At 33.3% G+C, this 22,200-nt stretch overlaps 1 protein-coding gene across 1 annotated transcript; it reads left to right on the forward strand.

Moving 5' to 3' along the window:
• The first annotated feature begins 4,114 nt into the window (after positions 1 to 4,114).
• LOC138336172 (xaa-Arg dipeptidase-like) lies at positions 4,115 to 22,141 on the forward strand. Its single transcript, XM_069285516.1, has 6 exons — positions 4,115 to 4,532; positions 11,242 to 11,390; positions 17,640 to 17,782; positions 19,124 to 19,278; positions 19,623 to 19,866; positions 20,216 to 22,141. Exons 1-6 carry the CDS (start codon positions 4,155 to 4,157, stop codon positions 20,350 to 20,352), a joined length of 1,206 nt encoding a protein of 401 aa, XP_069141617.1. The 5' UTR covers positions 4,115 to 4,154; the 3' UTR covers positions 20,353 to 22,141.
• The last annotated feature ends 59 nt before the right edge of the window (positions 22,142 to 22,200 follow it).

The raw sequence follows: 22,200 nt of genomic DNA on the forward strand, positions 1-22,200 counted from the left end.
ACTAAACCAAAGTAGTCTTTTCTTGAATATAATTTTAACCGAATTAAGGGTGTACACCTCTGAGAAGTCAAAATTTTCTTGTATTAAACTTTTTTTCTCATATAGATTTTTGGAAAAAGGAGTTCGTACCATAAAAGAAAATGGAAGAAAAAACATATGTCCGTGTGCTCGTTTTTGAGCTTTTGTCACTCGAAGACACCTAGTTGACAAAATGTTGGATTTTATGGGAATTTTGCCGTTTTGACCATATGAGATAGCGATTAAAGCCATAATTTCCTAATGAGATGTTTGATATGAATGAATGTTTGTAGAATTCATTTTCTAGTAGTCTTCTTTAAAAATATACCAGTTTTGATCAATTAGACTAATATTTTTTCTCAGAATAACAACATATGCTACCCCTACCCCTTAATTTTGAGCTACAAAATGCACCATTTTCAGCCATTTTTGCCAAATTTAACCCATTATAGGAAAAGTTCTGGTATTAAACTTTTGTTATTATTTTGCATATCAATAGGGAAACGGTAGTTCTTTCTAAATCAGGAAGAAAAATTGGGGGTCCGTGTGCTTACTTTTTTGCCCCATTTTAATTTTTGTTATTTTTCAGTATTTTAAAGTAAAAAATAAAAGTGCCCAAATTACCATTAAATGTAAAAATAAACTCACAAACGTGTATCGTTTCACATATTAATGCTCAATATCTTAATTACTACGAACCTAGTAACGATTTGCAGCAAAAATTAGCTAAATACAGCTAAAAATGCTGGCGCAGTGATGATTTTAGTAAAAACAATTTCAGTAAAAAATGGAAAAACTGTGGCTCTACTTGAAGCGAAAAAAGACACAATTTCAAAATGGCCGCTAAATGGGCCATTTCTTAAAATCCCTGTATAAAAAAATCTACTAAAAATAGAAATGTAATTTTTTGACAAAATTTGCATCTGGCAACTTGCTACAGATACTGATAAATTATATTTGAAAATCGCATAACTTCTTTGATTTATGTTGAAACGAGACTTCAACGGGACTGAAACCTCAGAAGAATACATCCTTAAGAATGTGTGAAAAAGTAATTAATAACCATTTTTTACATTAAGGAATAACCTTGAGTTACATATACTGTACATATTTATTTTCCTTCGTGGTCATGTCAGCAAGTATATTTAGAAATGACTGCAGTTGATAAAAACGTGCTGACCTTTGCCAGATATAAGAACGCGGAAGAACTTTCTTTTATCAATTCGTTATCACAGCCCAACATAATACCACAAATGGAAGGAAGCAGGGTAACAGGTAATTTGTTATTTTCTATGCTTCAGAAATCACACACGTCATTATGATTCTGAAATAAATGATATATATGATTTTGAAAAAAGGCGTTTTCATAATTACTTTCAATACAATTGTGATTAGTAGCATGAAAACTGTAAATATTAGTAAACGTGTGTGTTTTCTGGAGCAGAGAAAATTAACAACTTACCTGTTACCATGCTTCCTTCCACCTGTGTTATTATTTTGATCCGATAACGTAATACAGAATGAAAACATATTGAGACCGCGCCTTCTGACAACTGGGATATGTCAGCACCTTTTAGCTACTGCAATTATTTCTAAATAGACATTGTACTTGTTGATATGATCATGAAGGAAAATAAATATATATATGTAACTCAAGTTGAAAATAACATAAAATGATATATTTTGCCTGTGGTGCATGCGCAATCAGTACTTCATTCAATATAGGATATAGTGCCACGTAATTTTTTCGGGATGCAATTATGTAATTATTTTTAATATCTTTAACAAGAAGTAAAATTAGAATCTCAAACTATAAATGGTGGTAATGGTGTAAAGTAAGTAACTTTTGTAACTGAAGAAAAATACCAAATCGTCTGCTCCTGATTTTTATAGTGCAATAATACCATTTGTCAGCGGTGGAGCATAATTAATTAATTATTAAGTATATGAACCATTTTCCATATGAGCATGCTCTAATGGTAAATCACTTACTGTTTAAAATATATGCGACACTTTGATAATATCTTATTATTATATGATTATTTCGGAAAACATTGAATTACATGAGTGCTAGGATATTTTAATTACTGCAAAATGTATACCAATTAAAACATCTTATTAAAAAATCACATTCTGTTTAACTAGCTATATGATGCTTCAATCAATTACTATTGTAAAATATGTGTGACACTCAAATAAATATTGTACAGTGTGTTTTTATATAATGATTAAACAAGTAATAATGATCATATAATAAATGATATTATATATTTTAGTGAGTGCTTGAAAACAAAACTGTAGTATATCTTATGATGTATCTTTTCATAGGTATAAGTATAAAACTTACCTGGTTGAAAAGTTACCTGAGTTGGTGTTCGAGTTTGAAACAGACTATAACTAAACTCATAAACACCTCCCATTGTATTAACCAGAGTTGGTGTTCGGGGAATGAGCCTTTCTTCCATACAAAATCAATAAATAAGCTGTTCACTCTTTAAACGTCCTACTTTCCGTGTGAATTGTCGAGATAACGGTAGTGGGATTTCCTGCAGTGAGTCACTGTCGTCTGTCGGTACAGTGAGGCGGCACTATAGTACAGTGGGCTGTGACCATAAACGATGTCGACGACGTCTTATTTGCTGGAGCTAAGCAGAAGAAGCAATGTCACTTTTATGCATCCATTTGTGGTTTGTCTCGATCAAAAAAACAGATCATAGACAAAGTCTTCTTCCAGGGACGGGTCTTCAAAGAGGAAGACTATTTAATGAGATGGTGAGAAGAGACGCCTTATAGTGGTATGTAGTAAATATGTTATTATGCATCTTCTGTCAAAGTTTCTGAGAACATACCAGGAGTTATCTTCCTTTCCGTTTGACTACATTCTTTACAATCTAACATCCAGTACATGTACATGTATATGCATTCACTTGTCAATGATAGGTTGTGGTCTTTTTTAAAGAAAAATCAACATGGGTGTAAGACAGGGCCACAAATAATTGCAGACGACATATTATTTTCATTGTTCACAATGAATGTACTCCAACAGATTTGAATTGGCGGTTGACATTCTATTGATCTTCCATTGGTATTGGCCTTTTATTAACTGTATACCCCATAAATTATATACATATGGCCATAAATTTGGATTTTAGGGACGGCCTCATATAGCGAAATCTCACTACGCATGCTGCCAGAGACAGACAGAAACGTTCAACACATCCCACCAGTCACGTTATACTGACAACGGGTGAACCAGTCGTCATACTACCAATATGCTGAGCGCTAAGCAGGAGCAGAAACTACCCCTTTATAGACTATGGTGTGTTTCAACCAGGAGACGTCGTTCATTGCATTAAATTAATATAAAACATGCGAATATTGTTTGATGCATATTCAATTTGGAATTAATTGATTTAATTAATTCATAAAATGTATTTTCTTATTCCGATGCACAATACCTTTCCAAAACAAAAATTAAATTATCAGTGAAGATTAAATTCGCTATTTTGCGATCTGACGCCATTATTATCAACTAATTATAACGCGATAGCGCGCGGTGATTACGATCCGCGTTATGAAAATCAAAATTGATTTATTTTTATTTTTTTAATGAAATTGTTCAGAAGGTGATGATAAGTAATGTGATAATGAGATAAAAAAACCAACTGCTGTATCTTCACAGTGCTGTTCATAAACTTCTTGCACAAGCTATGCACGCCCCTGCCAACCACAACACAAAATAATCATTAATATTGATAGATTTGTGATATCATAAGAAGAAGAAGTGTAACGTTAGTATATATAGCCTACTAACGGTAAGCTAATAACTTGTGCGACCCAAGTCGCTTCAGATATATTTGTATATGTGTATGTATATCAGAATTTACTTCAATATTTATGGTTGTTTAAAAACTGATTTTTAAAAATTAAAACCGTTGGCTTACAAATAAAGTCCATGTAAATTAAAAAAAAACAACACGTTTCACTAATTTGCTTCCTGTTTAAAACAATGAACATGAAGACACCATTCTTGACCCATTATATATATACAATTGAAATGAAAGTAAAAGTAGAGGTGCATTTGCACTCGGAACTTCTCGCATATGTACCTTCCGAATGACAAGTAGCAGAACGTAATGGCAGAGTTGAAAAAGGTTGCTTGTGATCACATTGATGATTTGACAGTTGATCTTGGATCTCTAAGCGATGACATTTGGAACCATCCTGAATTAGGATACAAAGAATACTATGCACATGATGCCATTTCAAACTTCCTCGAGAAACGAGGATTTGAAGTAGAACGAAAATACAAACTCGAGACCAGTTTTTGTGCCAGGTTTGGACATAATCAACCAAACAGCAATAATCTGCCTCATGTAGCGGTGTTGTGTGAATACGACGCCCTCCCGGGGATCGGGCACGCATGTGGGCACAACTTGATAGCTGAAGTGGGCGTGGCAACAGGTCTGGCCATCAAACAAGCATTGCAATCAGCTGACAGAACATTAGGCAAGGTAAACACTGAACATGCAGGGCATACACATCTACATTGTACATCATAACCAAACAGCACATAACGATTACAAAGTTAATTTTAGAAATGATCACATACAATTTAAAAAAAACCAACATACAATATGTCTAGTCCTATAACGTTGACAAGGTCATTCTAATAGAAACATTCATGCATGCAGATATATTTACATTGAATATTAATCCAACATCAAATTTGCGTCAGATGAATTGATTTACAGGGACATGACTTAATGTCTTCCCAATCCATGATCCTCAAGATATTTATCACATACTACAATACTGAGATGTAAATGTTTAAGTCCTTGTGACAAGATGACTATGATATATAAAAGCTTAAAAGTGTACTATATTTAACCAAACATTCATTGTTCAGGACGCCAACAATTAGGAAATCGGAGACAAGGCCTTGGCTTATTTAGTTTTGATATGTACTGATATGTATGAACGACTGAAAATTAAAAAATGAACTACGGAGGGTTTGAGATCCTATATAATTGCATTTTACTATACATGTACATTTAGTTGACAACTTGCTTGGTATCCCAGCTGAGAAGGGTCTGTGATTCTGTGTAATGTATTATAATGTATATTTAGTTGACAGTGTTTGGTACCCCGGCTGATGAGGGTCTGTGATTCTGTGTAATGTATTATAATGTATATTTAGTTGACAGTGTTTGGTACCCCGGCTGATGAGGGTCTGTGATTCTGTGTAATGTATTATAATGTATATTTAGTTGACAGTGTTTGGTACCCCGGCTGATGAGGGTCTGTGATTCTGTGTAATGTATTATAATGTATATTTAGTTGACAGTGTTTGGTACCCCGGCTGATGAGGGTCTGTGATTCTGTGTAATGTATTATAATGTTATGTATATTTAGTTGACAGTGTTTGGTACCCCGGCTGATGGGGGTCTGTGATTCTGTGTAATGTATTATAATGTATATTTAGTTGACAGTGTTTGGTATCCTGCTGAAGAGGGTCTGTGATTCTGTGTAATGTATTATAATGTATGTTTAGTTGACAGTGTTTGGTACCCCGGCTGATGAGGGTCTGTGATTCTGTGTAATGTATTATAATGTATATTTAGTTGACAGTGTTTGGTACCCCGGCTGATGAGGGTCTGTGATTCTGTGTAATGTATTATAATGTATATTTAGTTGACAGTGTTTGGTACCCCGGCTGATGGGGGTCTGTGATTCTGTGTAATGTATTATAATGTATATTTAGTTGACAGTGTTTGGTACCCCGGCTGATGGGGGTCTGTGATTCTGTGTAATGTATTATAATGTATATTTAGTTGACAGTGTTTGGTACCCCGGCTGATGGGGGTCTGTGATTCTGTGTTATGTATTATAATGTATATTTAGTTGACAGTGTTTGGTACCCCGGCTGATGGGGGTCTATGATTCTGTGTTATGTATTATAATGTATATTTAGTTGACAGTGTTTGGTACCCCGGCTGATGGGGGTCTATGATTCTGTGTTATGTATTATAATGTATATTTAGTTGACAGTGTTTGGTACCCCGGCTGATGGGGGTCTGTGATTCTGTGTTATGTATTATAATGTATATTTAGTTGACAGTGTTTGGTACCCCGGCTGATGGGGGTCTGTGATTCTGTGTAATGTATTATAATGTATATTTAGTTGACAGTGTTTGGTACCCCGGCTGATGGGGGTCTGTGATTCTGTGTAATGTATTATAATGTATATTTAGTTGACAGTGTTTGGTACCCCGGCTGATGGGGGTCTGTGATTCTGTGTATGTATTATAATGTATATTTAGTTGACAGTGTTTGGTACCCCGGCTGATGGGGGTCTGTGATTCTGTGTAATGTATTATAATGTATATTTAGTTGACAGTGTTTGGTACCCCGGCTGATGGGGGTCTGTGATTCTGTGTAATGTATTATAATGTATATTTAGTTGACAGTGTTTGGTACCCCGGCTGATGGGGGTCTGTGATTCTGTGTAATGTATTATAATGTATATTTAGTTGACAGTGTTTGGTACCCCGGCTGATGGGGGTCTGTGATTCTGTGTAATGTATTATAATGTATATTTAGTTGACAGTGTTTGGTACCCCGGCTGATGGGGGTCTGTGATTCTGTGTTATGTATTATAATGTATATTTAGTTGACAGTGTTTGGTACCCCGGCTGATGGGGGTCTGTGATTCTGTGTAATGTATTATAATGTATATTTAGTTGACAGTGTTTGGTACCCCGGCTGATGGGGGTCTGTGATTCTGTGTTATGTATTATAATGTATATTTAGTTGACAGTGTTTGGTACCCCGGCTGATGGGGGTCTGTGATTCTGTGTAATGTATTATAATGTATATTTAGTTGACAGTGTTTGGTACCCCGGCTGATGGGGGTCTGTGATTCTGTGTAATGTATTATAATGTATATTTAGTTGACAGTGTTTGGTACCCCGGCTGATGGGGGTCTGTGATTCTGTGTAATGTATTATAATGTATATTTAGTTGACAGTGTTTGGTACCCCGGCTGATGGGGGTCTGTGATTCTGTGTAATGTATTATAATGTATATTTAGTTGACAGTGTTTGGTACCCCGGCTGATGGGGGTCTGTGATTCTGTGTAATGTATTATAATGTATATTTAGTTGACAGTGTTTGGTACCCCGGCTGATGAGGGTCTGTGATTCTTCTGTAATGTAAATTTGTTAGTGTTTGGTACCGGCTGATGGGGTCTGATCTGTATATTTAATGTATATTTAGTTGACAGTGTTTGGTACCCCGGCTGATGGGGGTCTGTGATTCTGTGTAATGTATTATAATGTATATTTAGTTGACAGTGTTTGGTACCCCGGCTGATGGGGGTCTGTGATTCTGTGTAATGTATTATAATGTATATTTAGTTGACAGTGTTTGGTACCCCGGCTGATGGGTCTGTGTGATTCTGTGTAATGTATTATAATGTATATTTAGTTGACAGTGTTTGGTACCCCGGCTGATGGGGGTCTGTGATTCTGTGTTATGTATTATAATGTATATTTAGTTGACAGTGTTTGGTACCCCGGCTGATGGGGGTCTGTGATTCTGTGTTATGTATTATAATGTATATTTAGTTGACAGTGTTTGGTACCCCGGCTGATGGGGGTCTGTGATTCTGTGTATGTATTATAATGTATATTTAGTTGACAGTGTTTGGTACCCCGGCTGATGGGGGTCTGTGATTCTGTGTAATGTATTATAATGTATATTTAGTTGACAGTGTTTGGTACCCCGGCTGATGGGGGTCTGTGATTCTGTGTAATGTATTATAATGTATATTTAGTTGACAGTGTTTGGTACCCCGGCTGATGGGGGTCTGTGATTCTGTGTAATGTATTATAATGTATATTTAGTTGACAGTGTTTGGTACCCCGGCTGATGGGGGTCTGTGATTCTGTGTAATGTATTTATAATGTATATTTAGTTGACAGTGTTTGGTACCCCGGCTGATGGGGGTCTGTGATTCTGTGTAATGTATTATAATGTATATTTAGTTGACAGTGTTTGGTACCCCGGCTGATGGGGGTCTGTGATTCTGTGTAATGTATTATAATGTATATTTAGTTGACAGTGTTTGGTACCCCGGCTGATGGGGGTCTGTGATTCTGTGTAATGTATTATAATGTATATTTAGTTGACAGTGTTTGGTACCCCGGCTGATGGGGGTCTGTGATTCTGTGTAATGTATTATAATGTATATTTAGTTGACAGTGTTTGGTACCCCGGCTGATGGGGGTCTGTGATTCTGTGTTATGTATTATAATGTATATTTAGTTGACAGTGTTTGGTACCCCGGCTGATGGGGGTCTGTGATTCTGTGTAATGTATTATAATGTATATTTAGTTGACAGTGTTTGGTACCCCCGGCTGATGGGGGTCTGTGATTCTGTGTAATGTATTATAATGTATATTTAGTTGACAGTGTTTGGTACCCCGGCTGATGGGGTCTGTGATTCTGTGTAATGTATTATAATGTATATTTAGTTGACAGTGTTTGGTACCCCGGCTGATGGGGGTCTGTGATTCTGTGTAATGTATTATAATGTATATTTAGTTGACAGTGTTTGGTACCCCGGCTGATGGGGTCTGTGATTCTGTGTAATGTATTATAATGTATATTTAGTTGACAGTGTTTGGTACCCCGGCTGATGGGGGTCTGTGATTCTGTGTAATGTATTATAATGTATATTTAGTTGACAGTGTTTGGTACCCCGGCTGATGGGGGTCTGTGATTCTGTGTAATGTATTATAATGTATATTTAGTTGACAGTGTTTGGTACCCCGGCTGATGGGGGTCTGTGATTCTGTGTAATGTATTATAATGTATATTTAGTTGACAGTGTTTGGTACCCCGGCTGATGGGGGTCTGTGATTCTGTGTAATGTATTATAATGTATATTTAGTTGACAGTGTTTGGTACCCCGGCTGATGGGGGTCTGTGATTCTGTGTAATGTATTATAATGTATATTTAGTTGACAGTGTTTGGTACCCCGGCTGATGAGGGTCTGTGATTCTGTGTAATGTATTATAATGTATATTTAGTTGACAGTGTTTGGTACCCCGGCTGATGGGGGTCTGTGATTCTGTGTAATGTATTATAATGTATATTTAGTTGACAGTGTTTGGTACCCCGGCTGATGGGGGTCTGTGATTCTGTGTAATGTATTATAATGTATATTTAGTTGACAGTGTTTGGTACCCCGGCTGATGGGGGTCTGTGATTCTGTGTAATGTATTATAATGTATATTTAGTTGACAGTGTTTGGTACCCCGGCTGATGAGGGTCTGTGATTCTGTGTAATGTATTATAATGTATATTTAGTTGACAGTGCTTGGTACCCTGCTGATGAGGGTCTGTGATTCTGTGTAATGTATTATAATGTATATTTAGTTGACAGTGTTTGGTACCCCGGCTGATGAGGGTCTGTGATTCTGTGTAGTGTATTATGATTTTTATTTAGTTGACAGTGTTTGGTACCCCGGCTGATGGGGGTCTGTGATTCTGTGTAATGTATTATAATGTATATTTAGTTGACAGTGTTTGGTACCCGGCTGATGAGGGTCTGTGATTCTGTGTAATGTATTATAATGTATATTTAGTTGACAGTGTTTGGTACCCCGGCTGATGGGGGTCTGTGATTCTGTGTATGTATTATAATGTATATTTAGTTGACAGTGTTTGGTACCCCGGCTGATGAGGGTCTGTGATTCTGTGTAATGTATTATAATGTATATTTAGTTGACAGTGTTTGGTACCCCGGCTGATGGGGGTCTGTGATTCTGTGTAATGTATTATAATGTATATTTAGTTGACAGTGTTTGGTACCCCGGCTGATGGGGGTCTGTGATTCTGTGTAATGTGTATATTTGTTGACAGTGTTGGTACCCGGCTGATGGTCTGTGATATGTATTAGTTGACAGTGTTTGGTACCCCGGCTGATGAGGGTCTGTGATTCTGTGTATGTATTATAATGTATATTTAGTTGACAGTGTTTGGTACCCCGGCTGATGGGGGTCTGTGATTCTGTGTAATGTATTATAATGTATATTTAGTTGACAGTGTTTGGTACCCCGGCTGATGGGGGTCTGTGATTCTGTGTTATGTATTATAATGTATGTTTAGTTGACAGTGTTTGGTACCCCGGCTGATGAGTGTCTGTGATTCTGTGTAATGTATTATAATGTATATTTAGTTGACAGTGCTTGGTACCCTGCTGATGGGGGTCTGTGATTCTGTGTAATGTATTATAATGTATATTTAGTTGACAGTGTTTGGTACCCCGGCTGATGGGGGTCTGTGATTCTGTGTAATGTATTATAATGTATATTTAGTTGACAGTGTTTGGTACCCCGGCTGATGGGGGTCTGTGATTCTGTGTAATGTATTATAATGTATATTTAGTTGACAGTGTTTGGTACCCCGGCTGATGAGTGTCTGTGATTCTGTGTAGTGTATTATGATTTTTATTTAGTTGACAGTGCTTGGTACCCCGGCTGATGGGGGTCTGTGATTCTGTGTTATGTATTATAATGTATGTTTAGTTGACAGTGTTTGGTACCCCGGCTGATGAGTGTCTGTGATTCTGTGTAGTGTATTATGATTTTTATTTAGTTGACAGTGCTTGGTACCCTGCTGAGGAGGGTCTGTGATTCTGTGTAATGTATTATAATGTATATTTAGTTGACAGTGTTTGGTACCCCGGCTGATGAGTGTCTGTGATTCTGTGTAGTGTATTATGATTTTTATTTAGTTGACAGTGCTTGGTACCCCGGCTGATGGGGGTCTGTGATTCTGTGTATGTATTATAATGTATGTTTAGTTGACAGGTTTGGTACCCCGGCTGATGAGTGTCTGTGATTCTGTGTAGTGTATTATGATTTTTATTTAGTTGACAGTGCTTGGTACCCTGCTGAGGAGGGTCTGTGATTCTGTGTAATGTATTATAATGTATATTTAGTTGACAGTGTTTGGTACACCGGCTAATGAGGGTCTGTGATTCTGTGTAGTGTATTATGATTTTTATTTAGTTGACAGTGCTTGGTACCCCAGCTGATGAGGGTCTGTGATTCTGTGTAGTGTATTATGATTTTTATTTAGTTGACAGTGCTTGGTACCCCAGCTGATGAGGGTCTGTGATTCTGTGTAGTGTATTATGATTTTTATTTAGTTGACAGTGCTTGGTACCCCAGCTGAGGAGGGTCTGTGTGGTAAACATGATCTGATCAAAAGTGGAGCATTTGAAGGAATAGATGCTGCAATGATGGCTCATCCATCCCAGTTTACCTTGTCCAAACCAAACTATGTCTCCATGACTCCGTAAGTAATAATTCTTAAACTAACACAGGGTTTATGCTGGATGCTCCTTATGTAATTTGAATGGACTTGGAAAAAGAGTGGGTTTCTTTTCATTTTCTATGCTTAAAGCTAGAGGACATGGGAATGGCATCAACACAAAACCTGTAAAATCATATTACATTGTATATGCAAAGTTTAAGGATGCTCCACCGCCGACAGAGCATAAATGATATTCATCATTTGAATAATAATTGGTGTTTAATCATGTATATATATGCCTAATTAAAGATGCTCCACCGCTGACAAATGGTAATATTTCACTATCAAAAACAGGAGCAGACGATTTAGTATTTTTCTACAGTTACAAAAGTTACATACTTAACACCATTTCCACCATTGAAAAGTTTGAGCTTCTAATTTTACTTCAAGTTAAAAATATGAAAAATAATTAATTGCATCCCGAAAAAATTCCGTGGTACTATATCTTATATGGAATGAATTACTGAATGCGCATGCACCAAAGGCGATATCAATTATTTTATGTTATTTTTTGTGTTAATTAGGCATATATATATACACGATTAAACACCAATTATTGTTCAAATGATGAATATCATTTATGCTCTGTCGGCGGTGGAGCAGCTTTAACACAAAAGATAACATGAAATAATTTATTTCGCTGTTGGTGCATGCGCAATCATTACTTCATTCCATATATAATTCAGTGCCACGGAATTTTTTCTGGATGCAACTAAATATTTTTCGTGTATTTATCTTGAAGTAAAATTAGAAGCTCAAACTTTTCAATGGTGGTAATGGTGTAAAGTAAGTAACTTTTGTAACTGAAGAAAAATACTTAATCGTCTGCTCCTGTTTTTGATAGTGAAAAAATACCATTTGTCAGTGGTGGAGCATTTTTAAATAAACGTATCTTGAAATGTCTATTGATGCAGTACTGGAATATATCTGGTTGCAGATAAACAAGATTGCCAAAAAGCATTTTGATTTACCTGCATACAGTAAAACACAGTTATTACAAACTGCTTGGGACCAATGGAATCAATTCATTTTAAGTATAGTTTGTTATACACATATTACAGACATCTAGAACCAGTATGTTATAACTATGAGTTTGTTGTAAGCGTGTTCATTATAAACATTTTTTATTGTAAGCGTGTTTGTTATAAACATGTTTTATTGTATGTATAGTTTGTTATACACATATTACAGACATCTAGAACCACTATGTTATAACTATGAGTTTGTTGTAAGCGTGTTCATTATAAACATGTTTTATTGTATGTATAGTTTGTTATACACATATTACAGACATCTAGAACTACTATGTTATAACTATGAGTTTGTTGTAAGCGTGTTCATTATAAACATGTTTTATTGTATGTATAGTTTGTTATACACACATTGAATATTTATATTAACACACATCTAGAACTACTATGTTATAACTATGAGTTTGTTGTAAGCGTGTTTGTTATAAACATGTTTTATTGTATGTATAGTTTGTTATACACATATTACAGACATCTAGAACTACTATGTTATAACTATGAGTTTGTTTATAAACATGTTTTATTGTATGTATAGTTTGTTATACACATATTACAGACATCTAGAACTACTATGTTATAACTATGAGTTTGTTGTAAGCGTGTTTGTTATAAACATGTTTTATTGTATGTATAGTTTGTTATACACATATTACAGACATCTAGAACTACTATGTTATAACTATGAGTTTGTTGTAAGCGTGTTTGTTATAAACATGTTTTATTGTATGTATAGTTTGTTATACACATATTACAGACATCTAGAACCACTATGTTATAACTATGAGTTTGTTGTAAGCGTGTTGGTTATAAACATGTTTTATTGTATGTATAGTTTGTTATATACACATATTACAGACATCTAGAACTACTATGTTATAACTATGAGTTTGTTGTAAGCTGTTCGTTATAAACATGTTTTATTGTATGTATAGTTTGTTATACACATATTACAGACATCTAGAACTACTATGTTATAACTATGAGTTTGTTGTAAGCGTGTTGTTTATAAACATGTTTTATTGTATGTATAGTTTGTTATACACACATCTAGAACTACTATGTTATAACTATGAGTTTGTTATAAACATGTTTTATTGTATGTATAGTTTGTTATACACATATTACAGACATCTAGAACTACTATGTTATAACTATGAGTTTGTTGTAAGCGTGTTTGTTATAAACATGTTTTATTGTATGTATAGTTTGTTATACACATATTACAGACATCTAGAACTACTATGTTATAACTATGAGTTTGTTGTAAGCGTGTTCATTATAAACATGTTTTATTGTATGTATAGTTTGTTATACACATATTACAGACATCTAGAACTACTATGTTATAACTATGAGTTTGTTGAGTTTGTTATAAACATGTTTTATTGTATGTATAGTTTGTTATACACATATTACAGACATCTAGAACTACTATGTTATAACTATGAGTTTGTTGTAAGCGTGTTTGTTATAAACATGTTTTATTGTATGTATAGTTTGTTATACACATATTACAGACATCTAGAACCACTATGTTATAACTATGAGTTTGTTGTAAGCGTGTTTGTTATAAACATGTTTTATTGTATGTATAGTTTGTTATACACATATTACAGACATCTAGAACTACTATGTTATAACTATGAGTTTGTTATTATAAACATGTTTTATTGTATGTATAGTTTGTTATACACAAGTTTACAGACATCTAGAACTACTATGTTATAACTATGAGTTTGTTGTAAGCGTGTTTGTTATAAACATGTTTTATTGTATGTATAGTTTGTTATACACATATTACAGACATCTAGAACTACTATGTTATAACTATGAGTTTGTTGTAAGCGTGTTTGTTATAAACATGTTTTATTGTATGTATAGTTTGTTATACACATATTACAGACATCTAGAACTACTATGTTATAACTATGAGTTTGTTGTAAGCGTGTTTGTTATAAACATGTTTTATTGTTATGTATAGTTTGTTATACACATATTACAGACATCTAGAACCACTATGTTATAACTATGAGTTTGTTGTAAGCGTGTTCATTATAAACATGTTTTATTGTATGTATAGTTTGTTATACACATATTACAGACATCTAGAACTACTATGTTATAACTATGAGTCTGTTGTAAGCATGTTCGTTATAAACATGTTTTATTGTATGTATAGTTTGTTATACACATATTACAGACATCTAGAAATACTATGTTATAACTATGAGTTTGTTGTAAGCGTGTTTGTTATAAACATGTTTTATTGTATGTATAGTTTGTTATACACATATTACAGACATCTAGAACCACTATGTTATAACTATGAGTTTGTTGTAAGCGTGTTCATTATAAACATGTTTTATTGTATGTATAGTTTGTTATACACATATTACAGACATCTAGAACTACTATGTTATAACTTTAAGTTTGTTGTAAGCATGTTGGTTATAAACATGTTTTATTGTATGTATAGTTTGTTATACACATATTACAGACATCTAGAACTACTATGTTATAACTATGAGTCTGTTGTAAGCGTGTTTGTTATAAACATGTTTTATTGTATGTATAGTTTGTTATACACATATTACAGACATCTAGAACCACTATGTTATAACTATGAGTTTGTTGTAAGCGTGTTCGTTATAAACATGTTTTATTGTATGTATAGTTTGTTATACACATATTACAGACATCAAGAACTACTATATTATAACTTTGAGTTTGTTATAAACATGTTTTATTGTATGTATAGTTTGTTATACACACATCTAGAACTACTATGTTATAACTATGAGTTTGTTATAAACATGTTTTATTGTATGTATAGTTTGTTATACACACATCTAGAACTACTATGTTATAACTATGAGTTTGTTGTAAGCATGTTCATTATAAACATGTTTTATTGTATGTATAGTTTGTTATACACATATTACAGACATCTAGAACTACTATGTTATAACTATGAGTTTGTTATAAACATGTTTTATTGTATGTATAGTTTGTTATACACATATTACAGACATCTAGAACCACTATGTTATAACTATGAGTTTGTTATAAACATGTTTTATTGTATGTATAGTTTGTTATACACACATCTAGAACTACTATGTTATAACTATGAGTTTGTTGTAAGCATGTTCATTATAAACATGTTTTATTGTATGTATAGTTTGTTATACACATATTACAGACATCTAGAACTACTATGTTATAACTATGAGTTTGTTATAAACATGTTTTATTGTATGTATAGTTTGTTATACACATATTACAGACATCTAGAACTACTATGTTATAACTATGAGTTTGTTATAAACATGTTTTATTGTATGTATAGTTTGTTATACACATATTACAGACATCTAGAACTACTATGTTATAACTATGAGTTTGTTGTAAGCGTGTTGGTTATAAACATGTTTTATTGTATGTATAGTTTGTTATACACATATTACAGACATCTAGAACCACTATGTTATAACTATGAGTTTGTTGTAAGCATGTTCATTATAAACATGTTTTATTGTATGTATAGTTTGTTATACAAATATCACAGACATCTAGAACTACTATGTTATAACTATGAGTCTGTTGTAAGCATGTTCATTATAAACATGTTTTATTGTATGTATAGTTTGTTATACAAATATCACAGACATCTAGAACTACTATGTTATAACTATGAGTTTGTTGTAAGCATGTTCATTATAAACATGTTTTATTGTATGTATAGTTTGTTATACACATATCACAGACATCTAGAACTACTATGTTATAACTATGAGTTTGTTGTAAGCGTGTTCATTATAAACATGTTTTATTGTATGTATAGTTTGTTATACACATATTACAGACATCTAGAACTACTATGTTATAACTATGAGTTTGTTGTAAGCATGTTCATTATAAACATGTTTTATTGTATGTATAGTTTGTTATACACATATTACAGACATCTAGAACCACTATGTTATAACTATGAGTTTGTTGTAAGCGTGTTCATTATAAACATGTTTTATTGTATGTATAGTTTGTTATACACATATTACAGACATCTAGAACTACTATGTTATAACTATGAGTTTGTTGTAAGCGTGTTCATTATAAACATGTTTTATTGTATGTATAGTTTGTTATACACATATTACAGACATCTAGAACTACTATGTTATAACTATGAGTTTGTTGTAAGCGTGTTCATTATAAACATGTTTTATTGTATGTATAGTTTGTTATACACATATTACAGACATCTAGAACTACTATGTTATAACTATGAGTTTGTTGTAAGCGTGTTTGTTATAAACATGTTTTATTGTATGTATAGTTTGTTATACAAATATCACAGACATCTAGAACCACTATGTTATAACTATGAGTTTGTTGTAAGCGTGTTGGTTATAAACATGTTTTATTGTATGTATAGTTTGTTATACACATATTACAGACATCTAGAACTACTATGTTATAACTATGAGTTTGTTATAAACATGTTTTATTGTATGTATAGTTTGTTATACACATATTACAGACATCTAGAACTACTATGTTATAACTATGAGTTTGTTATAAACATGTTTTATTGTATGTATAGTTTGTTATACACACATCTAGAACTACTATGTTATAACTATGAGTTTGTTGTAAGCATGTTCATTATAAACATGTTTTATTGTATGTATAGTTTGTTATACAAATATCACAGACATCTAGAACCACTATGTTATAACTATGAGTTTGTTGTAAGCATGTTCATTATAAACATGTTTTATTGTATGTATAGTTTGTTATACAAATATCACAGACATCTAGAACCACTATGTTATAACTATGAGTTTGTTGTAAGCGTGTTTGTTATAAACATGTTTTATTGTATGTATAGTTTGTTATACACATATTACACACATCTAGAACCACTATGTTATAACTATGAGTTTGTTGTAAGCGTGTTTGTTATAAACATGTTTTATTGTATGTATAGTTTGTTATACACATATTACAGACATCTAGAACCACTATGTTATAACTATGAGTTTGTTGTAAGCGTGTTTGTTATAAACATGTTTTATTGTATGTATAGTTTGTTATACACATATTACAGACATCTAGAACCACTGTGTTATAACTTTAAGTATGTTGTAAGCGTGATCGTTATAAACATGTTTTATTGTATGCTATTATGTCCTAGTGTGAAGATAACCTACAGGGGCCAGGCCGCCCACGCCTCCTCGTACCCCTGGGAGGGCCTCAATGCCCTCGATGCTGCTGTTCTCTGCTACAACAACATTTCCTGTCTACGCCAACAGATGAAGCCAACCTGGCGTGTTCATGGTAATATGTTCAATCCTTGCTACTTTCCTTTTCTGGCAGAAAATGATAATGGATACATGATCCATATGTTTATTGAAATTTCCTTTTCATTTACTCTATTTTTTTGCCAAGCTCTGAACCTTTTGTGTTAAGGTTACAATCTACATGGGGCAGTTGCCATGATCACAAATTGGTAGTTTTTCTCTGGATACTGTAGCTTTCTCCACCAGGCATATCTTTAAATGGTCCATGCTACTAAAAAAACAGTCAAGCAAATGGATGGATGTTATAAATTATGTATCTTTTGTGCTCATATATTATGAGGTACTTCTGATATCTACAGTGCTAGGAGCAGACAAGAAATAAATAAAATATTGCAAGGGAATGAAATATTATTGCTTTATAATATATATTAATAATATTATATTATTATATTTACATTCTGAGTGTTTCGTCACTATATGAATCAACCAACTGACGAAAACAAACCTTTGCCTATGAAAACTCTATGAATACTATGAATACAACGATTCTAGTGCATCAATCAGCTGATTACAAACATCACACTAGTTTCATATCAATAAGAAAAATAGTCCCCCACAATATTTTAATGTATAATCTTTAATGTGTTGTTTTTTGATGTAGAATCAACCAAGGTTTACTGTAATAAGTCAATCAAATCTAATTTTAATTATATTTCTTGTTTATCATTTGTCATTTGCAAAAAAAGGTTGACTGGAAGGTGGAAGCTTGAAAACATGACTTTGTGGAAAGACTATGTCATCCAGCTGTTTCATTAATCTCGTTTCTCGTCGTATATGAGTGTCATAATTTCTAATATAATATAAATAATATGAATAGCAGAAGCTATCTACATATCTTCTGAAGAGCGCTAACGTGCTCAACGTAATATGTAGATAGCTTCTGCTATTCATAGTCGTTATGAAAATTAGAAAAATACATTCAATCCCTATGTAATATTTTGTTCCCATGCAATAATATTTCATTATAAAGCAATAATTTTTTCCATGTCCATCCCAGCCACTGTACGTATCAAAAACAAAGCAAAATGAAAAAAAAAATCCACAAGAACCTGATGTCACCCATATTGAGAAATTGGGAACGACATTACTTGAATTGCTGTGCCATAACTTATATCCTGAATTTTGTATTCTACATTCTGTGTAATTTAAACACTACTCAAATTATTGATAGACATAGGTCCCTTGGTGTCCATTTAGGTAGACACAAGCAGGCTCAGCCTTTCATAAACTTCAATAAGCTGATATACCTACAGGAAATAACAAAATTAAATTCTCATTATTACTGTAAATTTACTTTAACTATTGTTTTTGTCTCTAGGAGTAATAAGTAAGGGAGGCCTTCAGCCCAACATCATTCCAGATGAGACTGAACTACAGTATTACCTCCGAACTCCCACAGAACCCGAACTCAAGGTTCTTATATCAAAGGTCAACAACTGTATCCAGGCTGCTGCCTTAGCAACAGGGTGTGAAGTAGGTGTTTTCAAAATATTGTAACTTTTCCAACTTATACAGATTGACCATCAGATCCAAAATGAAAAAATAATTATTACAGTATAATATTGCAGTGTAATTTTTGTTATTTTTAGTCATCTATAACTGAATACTTGGAAATGTCTGATAGCAAGTCTTTTTCCTCATGTATGATCCTGATGCCCAAGGTAACTTTAAAATAAACAAGAGGGGGAAAAAAACCATTTATCGGAGACTTAACGCCCAAATGAATAGCTTTCTAACCCATCCCCTTTGTCCTAAGAATTATACAATGCAATTTAATTGATTGATTTCTTATCTGAGGGTGATTTTTTTTATTTCAGACAGAGTATAAATATTCAGAAAAGCACTATTTTTCACTGTTGTCAAATGCTACAATGGCTGCCACTTTTGAAGAGAATGCTAAGTGTGTAGGAGTAGAGTTTGAACAGAAGGATGAGCTGATCCGGAAGTTTGGAGGATCCACGGATATGGGGAATGTATCCCATGTAGTTCCTAGTATCCACCCCAAGTTTTACATCGGAACCAAGGCTAGTAACCATTCAAAGCCATTCACACAAGCTGCAGGTACGTATAGACATCAACACAAAAATGTAAATTTGTGTCTGAAAAAATGAAATTGATCATGAATATTTATTGTAAAGTTTAATTATTTAACCAAATCATGTTACAACCAAATCAAAATATTTTGATTGTAGTTAGACTCTATATAAAAAGTTCAGCTATTACAATCAGGATTAAACAATTACTTTCACCTTGTAGTTGTCAAAATTGTATGAGAAATTAAAACTTGTGTTCTACAGTGTAAATTTAAAGTTTGCTGTCTGCCCTTTTACAATTTCCTCCTAGGAATCTGTTAATTTATCCAGACATAATTATATTCTTTACAGTCCTTTTTAACCTCTATGAATTCTAGGTGACCCTCAAGCCCAGCCCTACACACTGGCTATAGCTAAAGGACTCGCAATGACAGCTCTGGACATCTTCACCAAACCTGACCTCCTCTCTTCTATAAAGGCTGACTACCAGAAGGCTGTTAGTGAACAAGTGTGACATTCCAAACGTATAGCACAGGCAGACTGGGATGTTTTATGCTTTAAAATATTGAATGAGACAAAATATAAGACCCGAGTTTTAACGAGATATAATTAATATAAACCATAAGACACAGAGCTTTAACAATACCCACAGTATTCACATTTGTAACCAGGACATTTTCATCATTGATGTGAAATTTGTTACCAAATCAGCATTTATTTATAGCTATTTATCATTACGTATAAACAGCTGTTTTAGATACTTAAAGCATTAATTTTGTTGTTATACATAAACAGATATAGTTTACATGGCCACCTTTTTTCCAAAGAACTGGTGAACATATCCACTTAGGGGGCTCAACAGCGAGTGAAAGAAAACTGTGATAATAAGAGTATTTATTTTATGCAGTATTATTACAGTTTATACATGCAAGTACTGCAGCAGTAATAGATGCCACATATGGATAGATCATATACAGGTGTATTACAGTCCCCATGGGCCTGTTGTTCTTGTCAAGTCCTTTTCTTTTCTTGAGGCAATGTGTTATTACTGAGACTGTTGCCATTAGAAATTAGGCATTTTAATGTATGGGCTTTTAACTTGTCCTCAAAGATCTATATTTATTCTTGATAGCCGATATATTGTATTTCTAAAATAAATGTTTTCCACAATTAACTGTGTATTAATACCTAGGTACATATTGTCAAACCTTTCAATCAATTAATTTTTTTTTACAATTTTTTTTGGTAGAATATTGTACAATTCTAGTCAGAATAAAGTTTAACTAGTAACCAAATGGCTTATTACATGGAACATTTAGTCATAACAAAGGGGTATTCTTACTTCCTTATTATCCTGGGGTGTTATTTTATTTCCTTAAAGGGACAATTCACTCAGGCTAATTCTTTTACATAACCAAGAAGCAAAATATGGCATAAATGTATTGTTCTATATTCCTTATGAAACATATAACATAAAATATTGAAAAATCGACGTCTTTGTTAAGTATTTTGATTGATACCGTGTTGTAATTACAAATCGTTGATCAATACGATTTAGCGTGTACAATATGTACGCTGTACCCATACCCGAGTCAAAGTCACGCATGTTAAACAAATGAACAACATAACCATTGAGGAGGTGATAAAATGATTTTTAGGTAAGAAAATTCGCTTACTAAGGTAAACACACTACTGTCAGAGCGATTTGAGCAGTTTTAGACAAAAGTTGCATTACTCTACGAGCAAGGGGCAGGGTTCGGCATACAAGATGTTCAACCACAATGCGTAATGGCGGACAGCGAGCAAAGTTTGAATATTTCAAATGCATTTCACCACCATGGGCTTTTCTGGCATATCACAGTAAAACCGACTGATCTAATTTCAATAAGAACTATTTTTCCCGATATATGTACAAATTTTAATGTTCTCTTAGACTGCATTGTCCCTTTAACACCGACTTCTTTTTCGTTTTATTGAACCATTACCATAATACCTACCTTCTTTTACTATTCTGAGAAGATATACACTTTTGCAAGAAAGTTTCTGTAATTACATAGACTCTTCTTATCAGTAACCAACATCAAAATAGATCTTCAGCTGGATATTTATGATTCTCTGTTCCTGTATTGTATATGTTTAGTTATGGATTTTAATAATCAATGGTCACATATGCTTTAGGTATAAATAGAACATTGTATTAAATGCTGTTATATGTGATATTTTTGGAATGTTTTCATTCAATTTAATAATTTTGAAATAAACAGGTTGAACTCTAAAATTAGGAGTTTTATTTTATTCATTAATTTACTTTTGCTTTCTTTTGATAAATTTTAATACTTGAGTAATTAATATTCAATTTACA

The sequence above is a fragment of the Argopecten irradians genome, chromosome 1 (genome assembly GCF_041381155.1).
Source record: "Argopecten irradians isolate NY chromosome 1, Ai_NY, whole genome shotgun sequence".
Classification (NCBI taxonomy): Eukaryota; Metazoa; Mollusca; class Bivalvia; order Pectinida; family Pectinidae; genus Argopecten; species Argopecten irradians.